The sequence below is a fragment of the Panthera leo genome, chromosome B2 (genome assembly GCF_018350215.1).
Source record: "Panthera leo isolate Ple1 chromosome B2, P.leo_Ple1_pat1.1, whole genome shotgun sequence".
In the NCBI taxonomy this organism is placed as follows: Eukaryota; Metazoa; Chordata; class Mammalia; order Carnivora; family Felidae; genus Panthera; species Panthera leo.
In genome coordinates this window covers 97,355,371-97,378,143 of record NC_056683.1, presented here as the reverse complement: position 1 = coordinate 97,378,143, position 22,773 = coordinate 97,355,371, and the positions used below count along the sequence as shown (strand labels likewise).

The 22,773-nt window shown below is 42.1% G+C and overlaps 1 protein-coding gene across 2 annotated transcripts in view; it reads right to left on the bottom strand.

Annotated features, from left to right (window-relative positions):
- Positions 1 to 22,773, bottom strand: part of FOXO3 (forkhead box O3) — a 125,922-nt gene that overhangs the window by 8,489 nt on the left and 94,660 nt on the right. For both annotated transcript variants that reach the window (XM_042939504.1, XM_042939505.1), the window contains one exon: positions 10,700 to 12,135. In XM_042939504.1, coding sequence (XP_042795438.1) covers positions 10,735 to 12,135 — 1,401 coding nt within the window. In that variant the 3' untranslated portion in view covers positions 10,700 to 10,734. The remainder of the gene's footprint in view (positions 1 to 10,699; positions 12,136 to 22,773) is intronic.

Here is a 22,773-nt window from a genome sequence, read left to right as displayed (position 1 = left end):
CAGAGAACAGGTGAGGGCTTCAGACTATCTGAATGTTTCCACTTGTGAGGAGGGAACAAAGAAATGCCTGCCTGTCACCATCTCTGCTTTGTCCCCAGAGGGATCTCCGGGACACCAAATCCATCATGAGCCACAACCATCTGCCACCATCCACTGAGGCTTTTGTAGCTCGTGTCACCCCTGGAAAAACAGCATTTCTCTGCGTCTTGGGCTAGGCAGCCACGTCTCATTTGGGAGTGCCAAAATGGCAGCAGATCCCTTGGAGCCCATCCTCACAGCCCAAACGTGGAGCAGCTCAAGAACACATTTGATGGACCCAACACTCTGGTTTAATTTGGTTATTTTTCAATATCTTCCAGGTTCGAGTGGGAGATGAAGATGACTTATGGAAGCACCTGAGAGCCAGCCTGGTGGTCACATGTGATAGCAGGGACCTGGCAGATTACAACCCAGCCGTCTGCCTGTGATGCTGGCCAAATCATGGCGTCCTCCACGACTGCCAGGGAAGAGGAATTAGGAGGTGCAGCTCTACAAAAATACATTTTGACAAATGCTGTCAACTTGCCACTTTTGACATTGAATAATTTATGAGAGAAACAGAACAGGTATGGAAGTTTTGGTCAGGCTAGAGGCCAAATTTGTATTGTTTGAGGAGCCTCACTTAAGGAAAGTCAAGTTTCTAGGAAATATGGCCTATAGGCTGATGCTTTTTAATGGGCAAGTAAATATTTATAGAGAAGGTAGGGATGTCATAGGAAAGCTTACCATAAGAAGCTTTTTATGGCAAAGGTAACACTGGAAAGACACTCAGCTACCCATGCTATTCCCAAAAAAAAAAAAAAAAAAAAAAAAAAAAAAGTTCAGTTTGTATAAAAGCTTGACCTGTGTGAGCACTCCTTTCTGCTACATCCCAGTAATTCCTGGGTTCTTCAAGGGGGCAGGTGAAGCCTGTCTGTGAAGGCTGGTGAGAGTCCGCTGACAAGCCTTTCCCTCCAGGACACTTCAAAATCTGGACCTACTGTGGACTGCCCTCCACGCAGCCTTTATGCTGTACTGATAAACCACTGAAGAAACGGGAGAAGGAACCACAATCCTAGTGTGTCACAGCTGAGGGATGAAGGCAGGGCTGACCTGCAGAGAGGCACTGACTGTCCTGTGGCTTAAACTGCAGGGATTGTTGATGGTTAATATACGTTTCACTGAAGAATGTCCTATCTCTGTCTTTATATTGGGCAGAGGTTATGTTAGCCAATAGGCTTTATGCCTCCAGGGTCGAATATGGTGATTACCATGGCAGAAATAGGATACATATTAATTTACCATTGACAGCAAAGTTGTAGAGATTTCATATTTTCTTAAGAGTCTTAGATTTTCAAACCACATAGCATAGCATGTAAAATTTGTATTACATCTTTTAAAGAATCGTTTTAAAGGCAAAAGCCTTTAAGTGATGTTTAGACCTTTTTGGACCCATGGTTATGTAACCTTAATTATAATATCCCCAAAACTTAGCTGGCAGAGACCTGTGGGCTCAGGCTCCACTGCCCTCACCTAGGCTCTGTTTCCCACTACTGCTGATGGGTTCAAACCCTCCTCACCCGATGGTCAGGTTCAATCACACTTTGCCTGGTTTGCTTCCCCCACACAGGTGAATCAACCCATGTGTCGAGAGGAGTCCTCCAGCCCCACCTTCCCCAGGCTGTTCACTACTAAACTCCTAAGCCACTCACCTGGCACTTAATCACATAGTGCTCAGATGGTTACTTTTTTAGACCTTGAACTCCCAATATGCTGAATTCCTTGAAAGCAGAGCAAAACCCCCAAATCGAACACTTATGGAGCACCTATTATTTTAAAAGCAGTATCTTAGACATGGTATTTGTCCTAAAGAAGCATAATATATAAAATTTTCTTGATGTCCTAAGTAGACTGGAAAGTTGAAATATAGAATAGGCACAAAATAAATGTTGGCTGAAGAAATGAATGAACATCCTCCTGGAATAGCCCTCTCTTCCCCTCTGCCAATTCAAATACTTAGCAGCCTTTAAATGCTACAAGCTTCCATGAGGCATTTTAAACCTACTCACATTTGCTCAGACTTAATCTTATTTCAGGCAGAACCTACTGCTTGTGGGACAAAACATAGAATTTTAATGTCCTTTTCTGGGGAGGATGACTTCTGATTAACTTTCTAAACCCTGTGTTTCTTATGACCTAAGGATCAATACAAGGCACACTTTTAACATTCAACTAATTTAACAACAATTGAAAAACCTAAAATAATAGGGGTGCCTGGGTGGCTTCATCAGTTAAGCGTCTGACTTTGGCTCAGGTTATGATCTCACGGTTCATGAGTTCGAGCCCTGCGTCAGGCTCTTTGCTTACAGTTCAGAGTCTGGAGCCTGCTTCGGATCCTGTGTCTCCCTCTCTCTCTGCCCCTTCTCCCCCTCACTCTCTCTTTGCCTCAAAAATAAATATTAAAAAAATTTTTTTTATTTAAAATAGTATTTAATTTTTACCTCCTCCCATCTTTTCTGTACATCCTACCATACACATCCTTTATTACCAGCCTCCAAATTAACATCTTCCTACTCTTTCAACTTGCTATCAGTGCTTTAGTGATTCACCACTTACAAACAAGAGGGAACTGTCATCCAGGAAGAAACGCATAGAGCCATAAACCATGAGCTGAACACCACGTGTTTATGTTTGCCTGTGTGACTTCACTGCATTTAGGCGCTGGGGGTGGGGATAGTTGCAGGGGGAGGGGTGCAGCCATCCCTTCAGTCTGGGGCACACTAGATCCCTGGGACTTGGGACTGCAAATGTAGGTCTAGTGTGCCAGCCCATCTAAGGGTTCCACAACTAGGTACTGAAGAGAGCCGTCTCCAAAGTCCTCTTTTCCTGCTTTAGATATACAAAGTTTTTAAGATAATCTAATTTTTCCAAAAGTGATTCTGAAACTGAAAACACAAAACGAGCTATTTTAGTTCCACAAATAGTCCACCTGTAAGGTATGACAGGACATGCAGGTGACACAGGTGGTGGCCAAGAAGCAACAATTATACCAGCACAACAGAAGAAGGAAACCAAGAAGGGAACTGAAAGGAAGGTCTCAAGGGTGGCTCTGAGATTAATAGAGACAAAGGACCATCCTAAGGTCAATAGTCTGGCCAGGAGTGTGGACTCCAGGAGTGAGGCAAATCCACACGTTGTGCGGCATGGGTGGCTCTCCTCTCCCTATGCAGCCTACTAAGTGCCTGCAGCTCCCTTCCACGGGGCCCCCCAGCCAGCAGGCAGCCTGGATTGAGTGGGGCTGGACACAGAGTGCTTTGGCTTGAGGCATTCAGGCAGTGGGAAAGGGATGACTTATAACAGGTCTACCCGTCAACACATATTTTCTGATCACTTACAGATATGTTGGGCTGTACTGCTTCGTGATCATTTCTGAACATAAAATGACCAATGGAAGTTCCAAATAATTACAATGGCACATATACATGGAAACCCACTGGAAATTAATTTAAAATTTCAACCTCAGAACCTCTGGCCTTCTCTTCTTGGCTCTTAAATTCCCTTAGGGAGTCAAATCAAACACTCCACACAGACATGAATACTTTAAAAAAAAGAAAATCTTAACTATCCAGACTTTTCTTTCATCAGAGAGAAATACACAGAGGAGGGAGGGGAAGGGGGAGAGAGAGAGAGAAGACATACTGATATACAAACCTTCAATCAAACCAACACTGGCAATTAACGTTTTATCCTTCAGAAACAGTGGAATTACTTTCTGAGGCTTCCATGACCAAATAATTCTCATCGTTTAATAAATGAATGTCATAGATTTTTAGCAAAAAAGAGGTTATTAAAAAAACAGAAAACCTAGAATTACAGAGTGCAGTCCCATCTATTACTGGGAAGAGAAACAAAACACAGCACCTGCACCCAAGTGCACAGCGGTTCTTTAGGGAGTAGTGTGCTTCAGTTCCAGTCTTGGTCCTGCTTCTTTGGGAGGAAAGCTCCTGGGTAAGAACAGCCCATTTTCTCTGGGTTTTCACTGGAAGAGATGGTAAGGGCACAGCGACCACATTTTCGGAATCCCAAATTGTGTCACATCAGCCAATAGGGGGTAAACTGCCAGCCCCGGGTGGGGGGGGGGGGTGCTCTATGGCCCGACTTCTGCCAGCACCAAGTTATTTATTGTGGGGCAACCTTGGGGATTTCGGCTCTCAAGACAGCCCTAGGAGGGCTGGAACAGCTCATTATTTCTCTGCATGGCTTGGGATGGGCTGGCAGTGGGAGGGGGATGATCAGATTTCCAGGCTCCCTACCAGCAGGAAGAGGTCACACTGAGGGAGCAGAGAAGGGGGAAGGCGAGGCTTCTCCCTCAGCAGAGCGCTACCAGCCTTTTGGATACTGATTGGCACCCAAGGAAAGCCAGGATTTCTCAGACAATCCTTTAAAGATGCTAAGGGAGCATTTTAGGTACCACATACAAACCTTCTCATTCCATCTGCATCAGAAGCTCCCTAACAGAGGGCTGTTAGTGAAACAATAGCTTCTCTCACAGGCACCTCCAAATTGGTAGGTGGGACTTTTAGGGAAAAATCACCAAAAAGGTTCACCCAACAGGCAACTGCTATACCTTTTTAATAAGAAAATGGACTGGTTCTAGTTTATTGAGGAATGTACTCATTCTTTCTGCCAACAGTGTAACACTGGCTTGCTTGGCTGGCTCCTTTATTTTGTATTAACCTCTGGAGCCATTTTAAGTAACAATAAATATTAAATAACTTTTTAAAAAGTTGCCAAAGGACATTAGCCCATGCAAGAGCTCTGTGGGATAGGTTTACATTTTAACCTCGGGTCACAGATAAGCAGAGGAGGGACTTGACTCAATGACATATAGCCATGAAAATGGAAGCCTGCTACAAATCCCACAGCCCCTCTGCCATACCACACAGACAATACTTAACTTGGACTGGGTTGTAGGGAGGCTTTTTAAATCCACAGTTCCCATCACAACAGAACTCCAGGGACAGTGAGCTGAAGTGGGTAGCTGGCTCATGTCTTTAGGGGTTTTCTTAGAACATTGGTCCTGGTTTCTTGAAGAAAAAGGATTTGACTCAAAATATCAAATGAATTTATGAAACACTGCAATCCTATCTACAAGGCTCATAACATATATTAAAAAAGTCTCTGAGAGAAGAACAGATATCATATGTTTTCACTCATATGTGGATCTTGAGAAACTTAACAGAAGTCTGTGGGGGAAGGGAAGGGGAAAAAATAGTTACAAACAGAGAGGGAGGGAGGCAAACCACAAGAGAATCTTAAATAGGGAGAACAGAGGGTTGATGGGGAGTTGGGGGAGAAGGGAAAATGGGTGATGGGCATTGAGGAGGGCACTTGTTGGCATGAGCACTGTACGTAAGTCAATTTGACAATAAATTGTATTTTTTAAAAAAGGCTCTGAGAAACCCTGCTGGAAACATCGAAACATCCCTATTTCACTGTTTAACATGGTAGTCCTCAAATTTGACCACAGAATGCATTTTCTACATTAATACCCAGGAATACCTTGAGGATCTGTATTCTGTGAAACACTTTGAGAAACACTCATTTACAGGATCTCTAAATATCAGAAGTATTACTAGTTTTCATACCAAAAAATGTTTTTAAACAAATTTTATTTTTTTTACCATTTTTAGAAGCTTATTTATTTTATTTTGGGGGGGGGGGGAGGGAAGGGCCAGAGGATCTGAAGCGGGCTCCGTGCTGACAGCAGAGAGCCCGATGCAGGGCTCAAACTCATGAACCACAAAATTATGACCTGAGCCGAAGTTGGACACTTAACCAAATGAGCCACCCAGGCTCCCTTCAAAACAAAATTTTAACTCATTTTAGTTTTTGGAACTTCAAAACAATTTGGAAGATGGGGGAAAGTAATGTTTTTTAAATCAAATGAACACATTAATAAAACCAGGGTGAAGTGGGGGATGCCTCTTACAAAGTGGGGATTCTCCACCTTGGAATGAAAATCTAGCATTAAAGCATGCATCTCCAAGTCGGAAAGAGCAAGCAGTCAGCAAACATCCTTCTCCCCGCCCCAGGAACAAGGCAGCCCCCTGGCCAATCTCTCCAGTGATAGCACAGAAGTAGATCCCGTCAAGGTCCTTTCTCCAGTTTCCATACAGAAAGGGAAGCCTTATGAGAAGCACATGTGGCACCTGGGGGAAGACTGTACTTGAGAAGATGTTATTTTTTTAATTTATGTATTTTGAGAGAGAGAGACAGAGAGAGAGAGAGAGAGAGAGAGAGAGAGAGAGAGAATGAATCTCAAGCAAGTTCTGTGCTGTCAGCGTAGAGTCCAACGTAGGACTCAATCCCACAAACCATGAGATCATGACCTGAGCCGAAATCAAGAGACAGATGTTAAACCGACTGAGTCACCCAGGCACCCTGAAACTTTATTTATAAGATGTTGAGTATTGAGCATTATGAACCCTGGAAAAAGAAGCATTTAGTGGGAGCTTAAAGTTTACAAGAATTTCCAGTAGTAATTCAGGTGATTTTCACCCCATTTATTCATGCTCCACATAAGCTCTGTGGCCAAAGAGACCGTCCAGAAAGCCATTTATAAATGTAACTGCCTAAAGTGAGAGTCATTCAGGCTCTGTCCCTTTGCCCAGGAAGAGCAGCCTCAGTGCTGGGTATCACAGCTTGCCAGAGAAAAGAATGTATGTAAGGAGTATACCAGCCTCTGCACAGAAAACCCCTTTTCACAGCTATGTCAATTTTCCTTTACTGTTGTCAACACTAAAAGGATCCAGACAGCCATTCTCTCAATGAATGACAGTTCAGACTGCAGGCTCTTTTAAAGGTAAGAATAAAGATCCCTGCAGATGAAGAATTCTTGAGGCTGGCATATTGTAACCAAAGAGTAGACTACAGTCACAAGTGCAAGTAAATATTCTCCATGCAATACCTACAGATTCATACTTATCATACATTATACTGCCTAACACAGAAATATCTACATCAAGAAAAAGATCATGACATAAATAGCCTACATTGTCTGTATTTGGTCAGAATTAGTTCTATTCCCCAACATGAATATGTAACAGATCACAGCATTCAAATATTAGTTCAACAAGTATCAAAGATTTGCTCCTTTTGGAAAGCAGCCTAAATATAAATTCTAAATGGCCTCCAGCACTAGATCCTGCTGTTTTCACACTAGTATACCACTGTTTCTTTTTAGTTCTGGATCATCACGTATCTCTCACTAGGGCCACTTCGTGGAAAGAATGTTAGAATGCTGAAACATTCTATCTTGATGTTTTCCGTTCTTTATCTCCAAGTAGTTTAAAACTAAATACTGGGCTGTTCCCTAATGGGGTCTCCAAACGTCAAAAGGTGAAGATGAATGAAGGAGCTTGTGAACTTAGGCATCTTTTGACCTCAAAACTACAGTGAGGTCAAGGCTGCTTTCCCACTGAGAGGAGGCCCACGTCAGATACAGGAGGGCTCCGGGGAAGCTCAGCGTTGCAACCACCACACTAGCTCACAGACAACTCCACTGTCAATTTCAAAGTATGTGCACCACGGCTTTATAGAGAAGAAAGTGCCCTTCACATCCCAGTAGCTGGCACTCGTAAAAAGGTATGGTTCTTTTTTCTTTTCCAGATAGACCCACAGGTCAAAGGATTTTACACATAGTCTAGGATGAATGACGTGTGTGTGAAACACCCAGCCCTCCAGAGAAGCACCTCTCCACGGCTCTCCAGAAGGACTGTCAACTGGACAGAGCCGTTCCGTTTACTCCACAACTGCAATTTAGGGCCACGTGACCCTCAGTTTAGGCAGGAAAGGAGTTTGGAGAATACCATGGCGACTTGTTTAAAAAAAAAAAAAAAAAAAAGCCAAACCAAGAAAGCTAGTCTAGAACAACTCTTGGGAAGCTGGGGTACTTCATTTGGGAGAAGAGAGGTCTGAGGTTGTGACTTCAGGCCTGTTCTGTGAATTTAAGAGTCTTCAATAAAGTGATAGACACAAGATAAGTTTAAGGGTAAATATACTTCAGGTCACATGTGCTCCTGGCAGTTTAGAAGAACAATTCATTCCAAAGCAATATGGAAATCCTACACCTAGAAACCAGACTCCCTCAAAGATCCCATCGTCTTTAGGATGCTTTTTTTCTTGCTCTGATCACATTGAGCTAGTTTACTTTCAGGACATTTTTGGTGGCTTTTCATTTTTAAATGAAGAAATATCTTCTCAAAAGAACCTCCCCAAAATGTTGTGAGAAAAAGGTGACTAAACGATCCTAAAGCTCCATTAGGGCATAACAATAAAATGCATTATCCCAAAAGTGGTTATTTATTATTCAAATAATAATTCATTAAACATGTTTTTAAAATGCAAGTATTTAAATCTCCCTTAAAATATTTTTATACAATCTTTTAGAATTATACATATACAAGAAAGGTCTGCTTATTCAACTAAAAAGAAAACCTATACTTGAAAAATTACACAAAAATTGATATTACATTTTCTCCTGAACTCTTTTCAACAAATTAGAAAGTGGGTCTCCTTTACAACTCTACCAAAATTAAAATTTACTTGTGTCATTAGAAGCCACAATCACATTCCACTTCTTAAAGGAAAACAAACTGTCTATTCTTCTAAAAGCCAAATGTCTCTATTTCTCAAGGCAAAATCTTCACAGTCTGAGTTCTGGTACTGAACTGGCTGGCATGCAAGTGTGTCACCCTATTTAGCTTCCATTACAGTCTTTTTACCATCTCAAGGGCTATTAAATGACTGAAAACAGATGTTTGAGTCCCATTAGGGGCCCGCTTATGCCTGGGAAAGCTGAGAAGCTGCAGCACCGCAACACTCTTGACACTCCCCTTTCTACAACTACCCCGTGAGCTGCAGTGAGTTCACCATAGGGGACCCTTGTAATTCCTTCACCAGGGCAGAGGGTTAAACAAGGCTCCGGGTTTTTATGGCTTTGAATCGCATTTCCCTTTTACACCATTTAAAGAAGGGTGTAAGGAGCTTACTGAGGTTTTTTAAAAAGAGGAGCTGGGGCACAGAACAGACAGAGCTCTTGAACATGGGGTAGGGTCTGGAGGCACAAACCTGTCAGCAGAATACCCCAGTGCTCATGTTACTTCTTAAGGAGAGTTTCGGGGCAAGCTTGTGTATTTCTGCTATGCTGGCTTCAGTTCAGAACACTTCCTATTTTTTCCTACTTAGAGAAAATTAGGGAAAACTATCATGGTTCAAGCCATTCAGGAAATATGGATTTTGGGTCCAGCTGTGTGACCTTCAGCAAACTACTTAGCCTTTCTGGGCTCTGTGCTTACTCTTCTATCAATCAGTATGTTTACCTAATTACACCATACATATTTCAGCCCACTGCAGTTTTACAAGCACTTCCATATACTTCGGTGCATTTGATGCTTAGAATAACCCTGTGAGAGGTAACAAAGGGGCTATTCTACTCATTTTTATAAGAGTGGAAATTGAGGCTCAGAAGCTAAGTGGCACATCCCTGATAGTGGCCAGAAACTAGCAGAAGTGAAACTAAACCCTTGATTTCTGATTTTAATAAAATGCTTTTCTTACCACATCATGTTATATGATCCTTCTGGTTCCAACAGTATTAAAATGCCACAATTAAAAAAAATCTCTTCCCCCTTTCGCAACTCACGTCACTGTTAGGAACCTGACCTCACTTACACGTTGAGGAACAAGAAGCACATGACCAAGTGGTCTCTTTCTCATTCACACAAAAACGGTTTTCAATGTAATCTTTTGCTCTCTAAATGCTTGTATGCTGAACGCTAACTCATAAACATGATTAGTCCTATGGTGAAGAACCTAACAGATGTTGTTTTTTTTAATTTTTTTTTAATGTTTATTTTTGAGAGAGACAGAGTGCAAACAGGGGAGAGGCAGAGAGAGAGAGGGAGACACAGAATCGGAAGCAGGCTCCAGGCTCTGAGCTGTCAGCACGGAGCCCGACGTGGGGCTCGAACTCACAGACCTCAGTGAGATCATGACCTGAGCTGAAGTCAGATGCTTAACCGACTGAGCCACCCAGGCACCCCTAACAGATCTTGCTTTTGGTGGAAATACTCATGTATGGAAGAGTCCAGAATATATATTCTACAGTTAAATTAGAAGTACCTGTGAATTGTTACTTTACTGGAAAAAGATGAAGAAACCATAACATGGAAGATTGACAAAGGTGGTGTTGGACCTGAGCATCTAAGAATGTCTTCTGGCTGGGTCCTTAACCTTGAAGTTTGTGTGACCTAAGGTCTCCCTTCCTCCCCTCTTTCCATTCTATCCTCATCCATCCATCAAGTAGGGAGACCTGTGTCATAGGTAAGCGAGGATGACTAGATACAAAAAAAGAAAAAAAGAATAGAATGAAATATCTGAATATGTGTATGTTCTTTTTACTGGCAGTAAAATTCCTGAGCTGTCAGCAAACTGCAGAGAGGGGCACCTGATGGCCCTGTCTGACTTGGAGATGAACAGGTTGGGAGCCATGTACTGTGTACCACCGCTCCATGGTTCTCGATTTCTCAATGTGGAGTAAAGTTCAAAGTAAATAAAAGTCAGCCTCCCCCCAATTAACCACACTTTGTTATTAAATGCCATAGCATTGGGCACTGACCTGCTTTGCCCACTTCCCCTTTCCTCAGTGATCCTTCAGCCTGGCACCCAGCTCTGAGATGAGGCCTGCTTAGCACCAGTGAAGTTCCCCACGTTCAAACCAACAACATTCTGTGTGGAGATGAGGGAATCAAAATTAAAATCCAACCCATCGGCATCCATGAGTTCACTACGGATAATGGACTCCATGTCGCACTCCAAGCTCCCATTGAACATGTCCAGGTCCAAGTCGCTGGGGAACTTCTCGTGGCCCACGACGGGAAGGTTTGCACTAGCTGAGTACAAGGAGGAGCCTGAGAGAGAGTCCGAGAGGGTTTGCATAGACTGGCTGACAGGAGATTGTTGCTGGTGTTTGACTGACCCAAGGCTGCTGGAGTCGCTCAAGCCCATGTTGCTGACAGAATTCGACAAGGCACGGCTGCCACCGAGAGCGCCCTGGGTTTGGTGCTGGTGGTGGAGCAAGTTCTGATTGACCAAACTCCCCTGGTTAGGCTGGGCAGCAAAGGACATCATTGGGTCATTTCGAAGCATCACGTTCCGGCGGGAGTTCTGGGCAGACACAGCGGTGCTGGCCTGAGACATCAAGGGGTCTGACTGGGTCATCATGACATCGCTGTGGCTGAGTGAGTCTGAAGTGAGCAGGTCCTGGAGTGTCTGGTTGCCATAGTGTGACATGGAAGAGAAGGTAGCTGGCTTGTTCTCTTGGATGGTCTGCATGGGAGACTGGCGCAGGGAATTCAGAGATGAGGGTCCAAACACCGTGCTATTGAAGGAGCTGGTTGGAGAGCCCAGGGCGGAGCCCTTGGCGGTGTATGGGAAGCTAGAGCTCCGCTGCATGAGCCCTCCGGTGGGCGATGGCTGGGACGATGGGAGTGTGATGTTATCCAGCAGGTCATCCATGAGGTTGTCAGAGAGCCCATCATTCAGATTCATGGTGCCCGCCATGTCGGTCAGCCGTGGTAGCTCCACGGTGCATGGCTTACTTACAGAGGGTGACAGGCTAGCTGAGCTGCTGTAGAGCATGGGGGAGAGCGGTGCATCATCATCCTGGACGTCATCCAACTCCGTGCTTGCCAAGATGGGTGACAGGCGGCCACTGACCGTGCTGGCATTGGAATTAGTGCGTGAGCGGAAGTCGGTCCACGCATCCAGCTCGTCACTGCTGCGTGACGTGGGGCTGCCAGGCCACTTGGAGAGCTGGGAGGGACTGTCATCTGCTGACTCGGGGGCTGTCTGCAGGGCTGCCTTCTTCTTGGCTGCACGGCCACGACTCTTGGTATACTTGTTGCTGTTGTCCATGGAGACAGCCCGCCGCCGGGGTGCCTTCCCGCTCTTCCCCCCATCAGGGTTGATGATCCACCAAGAGCTCTTGCCAGTCCCCTCATTCTGGACCCGCATGAAACGGCTGTGCAGTGACAGGTTGTGCCGGATAGAGTTCTGTAGAGAGAATGGAAAATGCAGAATATGAGACAAAATGGACCAAAACTAAGCAGCCAGAAGTAGTTAATCAGACTTATTTTTGAAAGCCTCCTTAGTTTTTGGAGGATTAAAAAGGAAAAAAAAAAAAGATAAACATTTGTATGATATGCTCCCCACCCAGCTCGGAACAATGACAACATTGTAAATGGCCAATTGTGGTATTTAGGAGGTGGGAGATGGTTTCATATCCAGGAGATGCTGGAAATGTACATGCTCAATGACATTGTTTTCCCCAAATTCCTAAGTTTTGTTGTCCTTTTCTAGAATACTATTTCCTACACTAAAGTTCACACTTATATAATTTTATTACCACAGCACTCTTCCATTTTGCAACAAACCTCCTTGGCTCTCTAAGGGTAATTAATCACTCAAGGGGCTACTCTATTTTCTTATGGTTCCCTCCTCCACTAGCATAAAGGCAGCATCTACCTTTTCTTAATCACTACTATAAACTCAACTGGTGTGAATTGTTACCTATCCTTTCTATAACTCCATCTCTTCCTGCCATAATTTCATACCTGTCTGCCAGGTATAAGAAAAAAAAATGGTGGGGTGCTTGTGTGGCTCAGTGGGTTAAGCATCCAACTCTTGATTTCAGCTCAGGTCATGATCTCATGGTTCATGAGATCGAGCTCCATGTCAGGCTCTGAGCTGACGGTGTGGAGCCCGCTTGGGATTCTCTCTCTCTCTCTTCCTCTCCCTCTGCCCCTTCTGTGCTCACACTCTCGTTCTCTCTCAAAATAAACATTAAAAAAAAAAAAAAAGAAGAAAATGGAAGAGTAAAATTTGCTGAGTTGACAGAAATAGGCAAGTTGCCCATTCAGAACAATTTTAAGTAATTTATATAGATATTTCCCTTCCAGGCAATGCAGTCTGAGCATAGTAACTTCCTTCCAAAGAGTTCAGTCTGGAAAGGAGGGAAAAAGTAACTTGACAGTAGAGAAACAAACACTATCTCAGGTGATCGAGGTCAACATCAATAGGGCTAAGTCATGTTGATAATATGTACTCTTGATATGATACGATGAAAATGGCACCCTCTTTTGTAGTCTTCCTTCTAAAAACCGTCACCCCAGTCTAACTATGAGAAAAACATCAGACAAATACTAATTAAGGGGCATTTAAAAAATGTCTGTTGCATACTCTTCCCAACTGTCAGACCCACAAGGAATCTAAGGAAGAATGATGATTAAATGTAACATAGCAACCTGGACAGGATGCTGGAACAGAAAAAGGACATTAGGTAAAAATGAGGGAAATCTGAATAACGTATGGACTATCAGTTCATAATAAGGTATTAATATTAGTTCATTAGTTGTGGCAAATGTACTAAACTTTAAGGTAAGATGTTAACAACGGGAAACTTGATGTTGGGATATGAGAACTCTGTAGTAGTTTTCCAATTTTTCTATACATTTAAAACTATTTCATATTAAAAGATTAAAAAAAAAGAGCAAAATATCTTTAAAATCCTAACAACTGCAGCCATCTTGCAAGATCTTCCTCTCAGCTTGGTAGATAAGCTTGGTTGGCTGGGATGACCTAGATCCAGTCCTATCTCTGCAATGATCAACCATGTGACCTTGAGCAAATCATTTAATCTGTCTGCAACAACTTCACTTCTCTATCTTCATTATAGCCATAATAACATCCAAACCATCCCTCCCTGACAGGGATGATGTAAGAATGATATATGGTAATATGCTTTAGGAACTGATCACTCTACCAAGTCAGGGTGTTCTTATTGCTATTATAAAACACAGAGTCCATGGTGGGGAGAGCTCATCACCTGATGCGGGCTCATTCTAATCTATAAAATGCCTCATGTGCAGTAAAAGAGAGTAGTTGATGGTCTTCTCCACATCTGGAACAGAAACTACAGGACAGATGAGTTTTTATTCACAAGTTAAAGACAAAAAGTATTGCCTTGTGCAGTATATGAAATACAAACAATCCTAAAAGTTCCTATAGTTTTTAAAAAATTGGCAATCACCACTGTATTTATGTAGAAGATACAAATACATGTGTTCTACCAGAATGTTTTTAGAACACAGAAAGTGGGCAGGATTTTACCATAAGTAACTCAAAATACTCAGTGATTCCCATGTACGTGTTCCTATGTAAGGAGGGCCTGCAGTTCAGGTTGGGCAATGAACATGAACAACCATGGGTCATAAGTTGGCATTTCTATGATATGCCCATAAAGAGACAGTTGAGAGAAAAAAAACAGGCAACATACTGAGTATCTGATAAGACGAATGTTGCCCAGGAGACTATATACTCTGATTCCCTTTTACTCCTCTGGTTTTTAAAAGAATAATGGAAACCAATTTGACAATAAGTTTCATATTAAAAAATAAAATAAATAAATAAATAAATAAATAAATAAATAAATAAATAAATAAATAAAATAATGGCATGTCTACTAATGGTTCAGAAATTATGTTTCTTTAAAAAGTAAAACACTTTATAAAACAGATTCAAAGCATGTTCTTAAAATTCATTCTGTAGGGTTCAAAAAGCAGGCAGGTGCAAGGTGGTTCTACTATCTGAGTACTCAAATGACTAGATATATTAAATAAAAAACTTAAACTTCTTGGTGAAAACAGGAAGGTTCTGAAGCTATATGGGAGCAATGTGGAACCCTGGCCAGGCCCCTTTGCTCTAGGTTTTGGAATGAGTTCATATAACACCTAGGATTAATAATGACCAATCTTAAGTATCCAGTTATCCCCTCTTTGAAAAGCACTTGAGGGGGAGGGAGTGTGCCTAGATGGCTTAGTCTGTAACATCAGACTCTTGATTTCTTCGACTGAGGTCATGATCTCATGGTTTCGGAGTTTGACCCCGACATGGGCTGCTATCAGCACAGAGTCTGCTTGGGATTCTTTCTTTCTCCCTCTCTCTCTGCCCCTTCGCCATTCACGGGTGCATTCTCTCTGAAAATAAATAAACTTTAAAAAAAAAAAAAAAAAAAGCACTTAGAGAATAGTATTTTTTAAATGTATTTTTATTTTCACCAATTCCAAACCAACTACAAAAAAAAAAAAAAAAAAGGAACACTTTACAGAATTCCAAAATGCCCTACATGAATTTTCTAATAGTCATCTATTACTACAACTCTAAACTTCAACAATGTATATGTATAATTTAACAAAATTTCAAGCTACAATTGGCTAAAATTTGGAGACAGAAATTAAGCTTCTGTAAGGACATGTGGTAAAGGCGCTGGAATACCCACATTTAGGACCAGAAGCACAGGACAAGATGTCAGGGCCCAGAGCCCTGATCTCAAGGGTGAAGAAATGAGAAGCTGCCTAATTAGAGCACTGCCAGTTACTGAGCCATAGCTTTTAAATTCATGGTCTCTAATCCTTATAATAAACCTGCAAAGTTGGTATCAGTGCTCTCATCATCTTGATGAGGGCTCAGGCTGAGAGATATTAAATAACTTACACCAGGGTCACACTGCCTATATAACCCAAAGTGAAATTTGTTTTCCGTACTCAAATCCAATGCTTTTTTTTTTTTTTTTTAATTTTTTTTTTTTTTCAACGTTTTTTATTTATTTTTGGGACAGAGAGAGACAGAGCATGAACGGGGGAGGGTCAGAGAGAGAGGGAGACACAGAATCGGAAACAGGCTCCAGGCTCCGAGCCATCAGCCCAGAGCCTGACGCGGGGCTCGAACTCACGGACCGCGAGATGGTGACCTGGCTGAAGTCGGACGCTTAACCGACTGCGCCACCCAGGCGCCCCTAAATCCAATGCTTTTACTATATAACCTTTCACAGGTTTGTCACCAAATTATTTAGAAGTCATCGTTTAACCTATTTCTGTTAACATTTCAAAGAAACATTTAAGAAAGAACAAGGATATAAAAGCACAACTTTATTACTGTAATTCTGTTTATGAAATAGGGATAATAATTTGATGGGACTTTCCTAAATTAAAAATAAACCTTTTTTTAAAGAAAGTCTTTCAGAAGAACTGACGAGAAAGTGAAGGCTCACACAGCCCATGTTTGTGTTTCTTTACTAAGGAGGCCATGATAGCATTCCTTCTAGGGAGAGGGCAATGGTCACCATACCAACCAATGTTAACTGTCCTTAGGTTCTGAAACAAAACCTGACTTATTAAATCGGTGACTAGCTTCAGTTTCCACTCTTTGCTCTACTCTTGTTTTAGAGATTATTACTAGCAGAATGCATGCCCTTAGGCATATTACCTACACAACACTCAGGTTTTTCAGGTTATATGACCAAGACAACACAGAAACTGCAACCACCATTGTGACAGTCCCCTATCTCAGGAGCCTCTATACATATAGGCTGGCCAGCTTCCCATTTATAAAATCCATAATTCATTTATAAAATCCAAAGGCCAATAAATACGGTCCTTCTGTCCATTTCCAGTTCAAATGCTCCCTCATCCTAACAAGGTGGATTCCAGAAATAGATTCTGGTTTTCTTACAGGTCATGATTCTAATCAGTAGTTTCTCTACCTAAATTTTGGGAAAGCAGGAAAAGGTAAGTAAATAAATAAATGCCAGATAAAATGTCAGGAGTACGATGTTTCCCCACACCTTCCCTGATAACAAAAGTTAATGGTGATATGAGTTCTGTAAGATTTCAAAGGGATGATACTCCTTCAAGTCAGTCCCAGAAATGAGAAGTGGGATTTCTAAAAACAGACCAACTGTAAAATCTCATGATCTATCATTTAAGTTCTCTAAAGACCTCTATATTATGGTCTGTAAATTAGTTTCCGGTGTACTGTATTTTATTTATTTTTTAAAGTTTATTTATCCTTTTTATAATCTCCTCACCCAACGAGGGGCTCAAACTCACAACCTGGAAATCAAGAGTCGCGTGCTCTTCCAACTGAGCCAGCCAGGTGCCTCCCTACTTGTGTGTATTTTAAACTATAAAAACCGCCATTAAAAATATTCTATAGTTTTCCATTAATTCATATACCATACCAAACAGTTTATATTTCTGCCCCCCTACTTGTGTGTATTTTAAACTATAAAAACCGCCATTAAAAATATTCTATAGTTTTCCACTAATTCATATACCATACAAAACAGTTTATATTTCTAGGATTTTACATTAGTTTGGGGATTGGGAGCTGAAGTAAAGGAAGAATGGCTGGGGTGCCTGGGTGGCTCAGTCGGTTGAGCGTCTGACTTTGGCTCAGGTCATGATCTCACAGCTCTGTGAGTGTGAGCCCTGCATCAGGCTCTGTGCTGACAGCTTGGAGCCTCCTTCGGATTCTGTGTCTCCCTCTCTCTCTGTCCCTAACCTACTTGCATTCTGTCTCTGTCTCTCTCAAAAATAAAATAAAACATTAAAAAAAAAAAAAAAAGAATGGTGTGACAAGACTAGAATTAACTTTTCTAATACTTTGTAAGGCAAGCCATTGTTAATTGGCTGAAGTACTAAGGATGTGTTTTCCTTAATGTTAACTTGATAAGGTAAATATTAACAACCAAAAGTCCTATTGCTAGAGCACAGGCCATTCTGTCATCACACTTACTAAAGGAGCCACGAAGCTACACTACAACCTCAACCCCAAATCATGTGAATAGTTCTCGTTATTTAAGTTCACTACTAAGAAATCCAGATACTGGAAATTACAGGAAAGCAAACATTTTCTAGGAAGAAACTTTAGTGTCAGGGACAAATATGCCAGTTTTTTTTCCAAGCTGCCCCAAAGATTTAGAGAATCCTTAAAGCATCTCTAACACAATGTGTCCGAAGAGAGAGAAGAGAGAAGAACACTCTTCATCCCATTTTATGTCAATGCTCTCTTTTACAAAATGATTTACATCCAAGCAAGCTGGGGACAGAAATGCTTTAGATGCTTTCGATGGAGTTAAATAGGAAGAGATCTGGAAAACCTGTGTCCTGTGTGATTGCAGCTGTATTTAGTGGTCTAATCCTTCAAGGAGGTATGTGCAGAAGGTGTGTGAAGGAGGTAGTATGAAGGAACTCGATTTCACACTCTGGGCTGTGGCCCACAGTCAGCATGAGATTTCTTTGCTTGGTTCTCCTCGAAGAAATTAGCATAAAGATGACTGTACTTATCAGAATCTGGTAATTATTTTTCTTGCTCTCCTGAAAGGCAGTTTTCTACTGTAAGATACATTTATTACTAATATTAAAGTGCACATGGTCACTACATACATGCCAACTGATTGTGAAGACACATGGATCCAGAACAGATCAGGTTAGGTGTCCGAGAGAAGCTGCCTGAAATGACCAAGTATTCCCCACTGGAACTTTACAAAGTGGATAATTGACACACACAATTTAAGGTGGCTAATGGAGGTGGGGCAGCATGATGTTGAAGGAAGAGTACAGACTCTGATGTCAGTCAGGTCCGAGCTAGAATCCTGGCTCTGACATTTGTCCAATGACCTTGGGCAACTGAGTGAACCTCAGATGCCCCTTTCACAAAATGAGGATAAAATTACCCTCTCTGCCTAACTCTAGGATCTTCGGGAAGGTTAAATGAAATTATGCATGCAAAGTACTCACTGAAGTGCCAAGCACAAAAGAGGCTCTCAACTGTCAAATCCCACATACGGAAGCAGTGACATCAGAAACGTTCACTTACTGTTTTCCGAGCATCGTATAATTTAAGCCAAAAGGTGAGAGGGCGGCTCCTTCCAGGAAGATTTCAGACTCTTTAAAGTATTTCAAAGGTGCTGTGTCAGTCAGGAGTGACTGGTAATTTCCTAACTGTTGCTACCCTATGTCCACTCCAGCCCCTTCCAACCCATGTTTACCTTGTGGAGACTGTCCACTAACCCAGACACCAGCTGCATGTGCTCCCCCTGGAACACAGAGAGGGTTTTGTCTGGAAGCAACATGTGGTATCAATTTATCTTTCTCAGCAACGGCAACAAGGAATCCACTGACTTTAAAAATAAAAAGGGAGTTGTGTAATTTAACTCTTAAAGGCCCCTGCCTACCTTCCATTTTATTTATTTATTTATTTTTTTGAAGACAACCCCTCCCTCTCTTTTTTTGTGCTGTCTCAAAAGTAGCAAAATGAGAGCTATGGCTGTCAACCCCTAAGCCAGACCCATTGCTCCCCACCAGGCAGATTGCAGGCATCCACCTGGTCCTTCTAAGGGATTTCAGTGGGGACAATCTGCAAAAGATTGCTTTTAGACACAATATTCATCTACCTTACACATAGGACCAGCATTTCAAGTAGGTCTCACTGCTTTGACTTGTGGGCAATGACAATTCAGAATGAGGCTGCCAAATGCCTGAATTCTAATATATGCATCTCCTGAGCAGTCGATGATAAAGGTCACGTGAAAAGCCCAATGAAAACCACAAGTCACGAGGAGACCCAGGGGGCTGGGTGCCACTGCAGAGTAATGCAGAGATACAGCTTTAGGAGAGGGCCTGGGAAGTGGCCTTTGATTTATAATGACAGGCTCTTTCAAAGGCAGTTCTCTGGACAAGGCCCTGACTTCTCTTAAGTATTAATTCTTTCCCCTGGCTGCCCATTAGAATCACCTGGGGAGGCTTTACATACTCCTGCCCTACTCCCAGGGATTCTGATTCAATTGGTGTGGGTAAGGCTAAGGTAGAGGTGCATTTTTAAAGCTCCCCAGATTGTTCTGTGCAAGGAGAGCTGAGAATCACTGGAATTTCCCCCTTGCCTTTCCAGTGACTGAGACTCTGAGTCCAACCTAACCGTCCCTAGTCTTCCCAGGTCTGGGAAGCAGAATCGGTGTTTTCTAAGTTCAAGTTCCCACCACTTAGAAAATAAGGATGAGAACTGGGGCTACAGAATCAAGCTGTGATTATATGTGCAGAGTAAAACAGAGACAGTAATTTTTCAGGCCACTGGGATCCAGCTTATCTTTTTTCTTAAAAAGAAAAAAAAAAAAAAAAAAGGCAAGGGAGACAGGGAAGAAGGGTCCTTGACCTTGTACTGCCTGTGGATGGTCATCTCATTCTGTCCTGTGCCACTTCTCCACCCAGCATGGATAGGCATGGACAGAAAAGAGGACATGTGGGCATTCACAAAACTAAGAATTGATAATAGGCTGAAGACAGGATGAGCTGGGACAGTAGCTAATCCCTGTAATTTTCAGGAGCCTCCCTGAATTAGCATGCAATCTCATACAATCCCTTTCATAGACTATCCTTCAAGCAAAATGCCAAAAAGACAGACTGGGTAAAAATAACTACTGAAAAAGCCATACCCCAATCCTGAGGTACTTATCAGCTCCCACTGTTAAGACAGCAAAGTATCACTTGATGAACTTCCTGAGGACATAATCAGTCTCAAAAATAATAATCACATATTCCATTTCTCATTCCTTCTCATTCCTCAACTGTGCAAAACACTACATCATTACACTCAGGGCAAAGATCCTTGAGTGGACATGGCAAAGAGCCAAGTAGTGCCGCCATCTGAGGGGCAAGTGTGAGGCTGGTCCTTCTTATTAGAAACTGGTAGAGTCTAGGTTTTAGCTGGCTTCCACTAGATTTTCCACTAGATTTCATCTTCTTTGGGGCTAACCTGTTGTTCAAAAGCAAGTACAGAAAGCATGATAGCATAAAACAGACTTGAAATCAGAAACAGTTATTATTTCTGACTATATGGAATACCGGCTGTAATAGGCAAGCAAGCCTTTTAGACAGAGAAGAAAACTTAAATAAACATTCACATAAAGCATTGCACAATCAACCGTGATGTGTAAGACAAGTCCCAGGCTAGCTCTACTCTTACTCTTGTTTAAAACACTAAGTTTAAACCATTAAGGGACTTATTTTAAAAAGACAATGTTCTAAAATAAATATTGTCAGGAACTTGGCTGAAGGATTAAATTTCCAGCTTGAAACAAGATTTCTGTTAAATTTGCTAACAATAATCCTCTACCCACAGAGACCTCCTTTGAAAATTAACGTTTGCTTCAAGTTTTCATGCAGTAAGTGACAGGTTCTGGTCTCTCACTAAACCGAATAAAATAATAGCAATCATCTGATAATCAGCATAATGAACCCATTCTTTACCCAAGCAAAATGAGACACATGAGGCTTTCTTAGAAGAGGAAGGGCTGGGGAGACAATCTGTCCTGCCCTCAAATGAAAAAAAGGAATCCTAGATAGGAAGAAAGTTCTCTCGAAGAGCATGAAAAAGACGGCTACTACTCTACTGCAGTCTTGTTGGATTTTCTATGTGGCTTTTATTTTCATATTGATTTTTTTTTTTCATTTAGTAATCTTTTCAAGCTCTTCCACAGCTGTTTCTGTTCTTGGAGGGCAAGAGGGAACATTCCATTCCTTACAGCCAAACCTGCACTTCCGGCACAAAGAGAACCCTGGCAGCCTTGCAACCTCTGCCCACACCCACTGTCGGCAGCACCCTGCCCCTCCCCATGAGCCCTCCTGCTTCCAATCCCCTGCCCATCCTTCTCCCCAGACTGAGGGAGAAGCAGTTAAAGGCATGCAGTCAATAGAATTACAATCCCCAGAAAGCAGGTTAAAGTTATAGCCTTTGGCAGCTCCTGCTCTCTTTCTCCAAGCTTCTTCCCTGATGTTGTTACTGAATCCATTTCCCTTTCCCACACGGGCACACACTACGGTCAATTCCCTGTGGAGACCATGCACAGCTAGCTAAACGAAATGGATGCCTCAAAGGGTTAAACACCATGAAGTTACAGAACATTCTTGAAATGGACTCCACAGAGTAGAACAAAGTAGAACAGAAATAGTTTTACTATTAACATAATTTTCACTTAGATTAAAAAACAATAAAGCTACAAGTTTTTCCAGTTTGAAAATTTATTGTGGGTAGAAACAGAAAAGGCACTGGAAATACATGACCAGAATTCAGGAATACATCAGAGTTTAATAATCACTTTCATGGCATTATATAAGTGATGAGAGCAGGAAGTTCAGTAAAAAGTAAACTGGGGAAAATGGAGAGGGCTGTGAAACCCATCTAGTAACACGCAGCCTTAACTTTATAGTGAAAGAAACAAAGGGCCAAAGAGATACAAGGGAGTACCTGAAGTCAATCAGCTAGTAAGTGGACGCCACGCTGAGACAAACTCTGATCTCCTGGCCTTAAGGTAGAACAGTAATACCCAGAAACAACATCGGTTCCAATGTCTGGATTACCACACCGGTTAAAGGGATGAAGTGCAGGGAGCACAAAGCATGGGTAGGTAGTATCTTCTACCCACCCATCCAGCCAGCCACCAAGCCATCCAACTTCAGTCTGCCTTGTTTTATAATTTGAGGAGAACGTGTCTCCCCGAACACACATAGAACTCTTCACAACCAGACACCATGTCTTATTATAGCTTTAGCACCTAGCATGGGGCCTGGTACATAGTAGGTGTTCAAAAAAATATTTGTTTAATCAGTGAATTGGTGAAAAGGGGCAACAGCCACAAAACAAACCTGAATTACACTTGGCAATGTTATAAAACATGAGCTCAATGACCAATCCTCACGTGAGTGAAGATGGAAATAAGCATCCACTGTAAAATGTGAAGTAGCAAGTCTCCTCTTTGAGTATTAACTTCAATTATACAATCCAATTTCCAAAAACAAG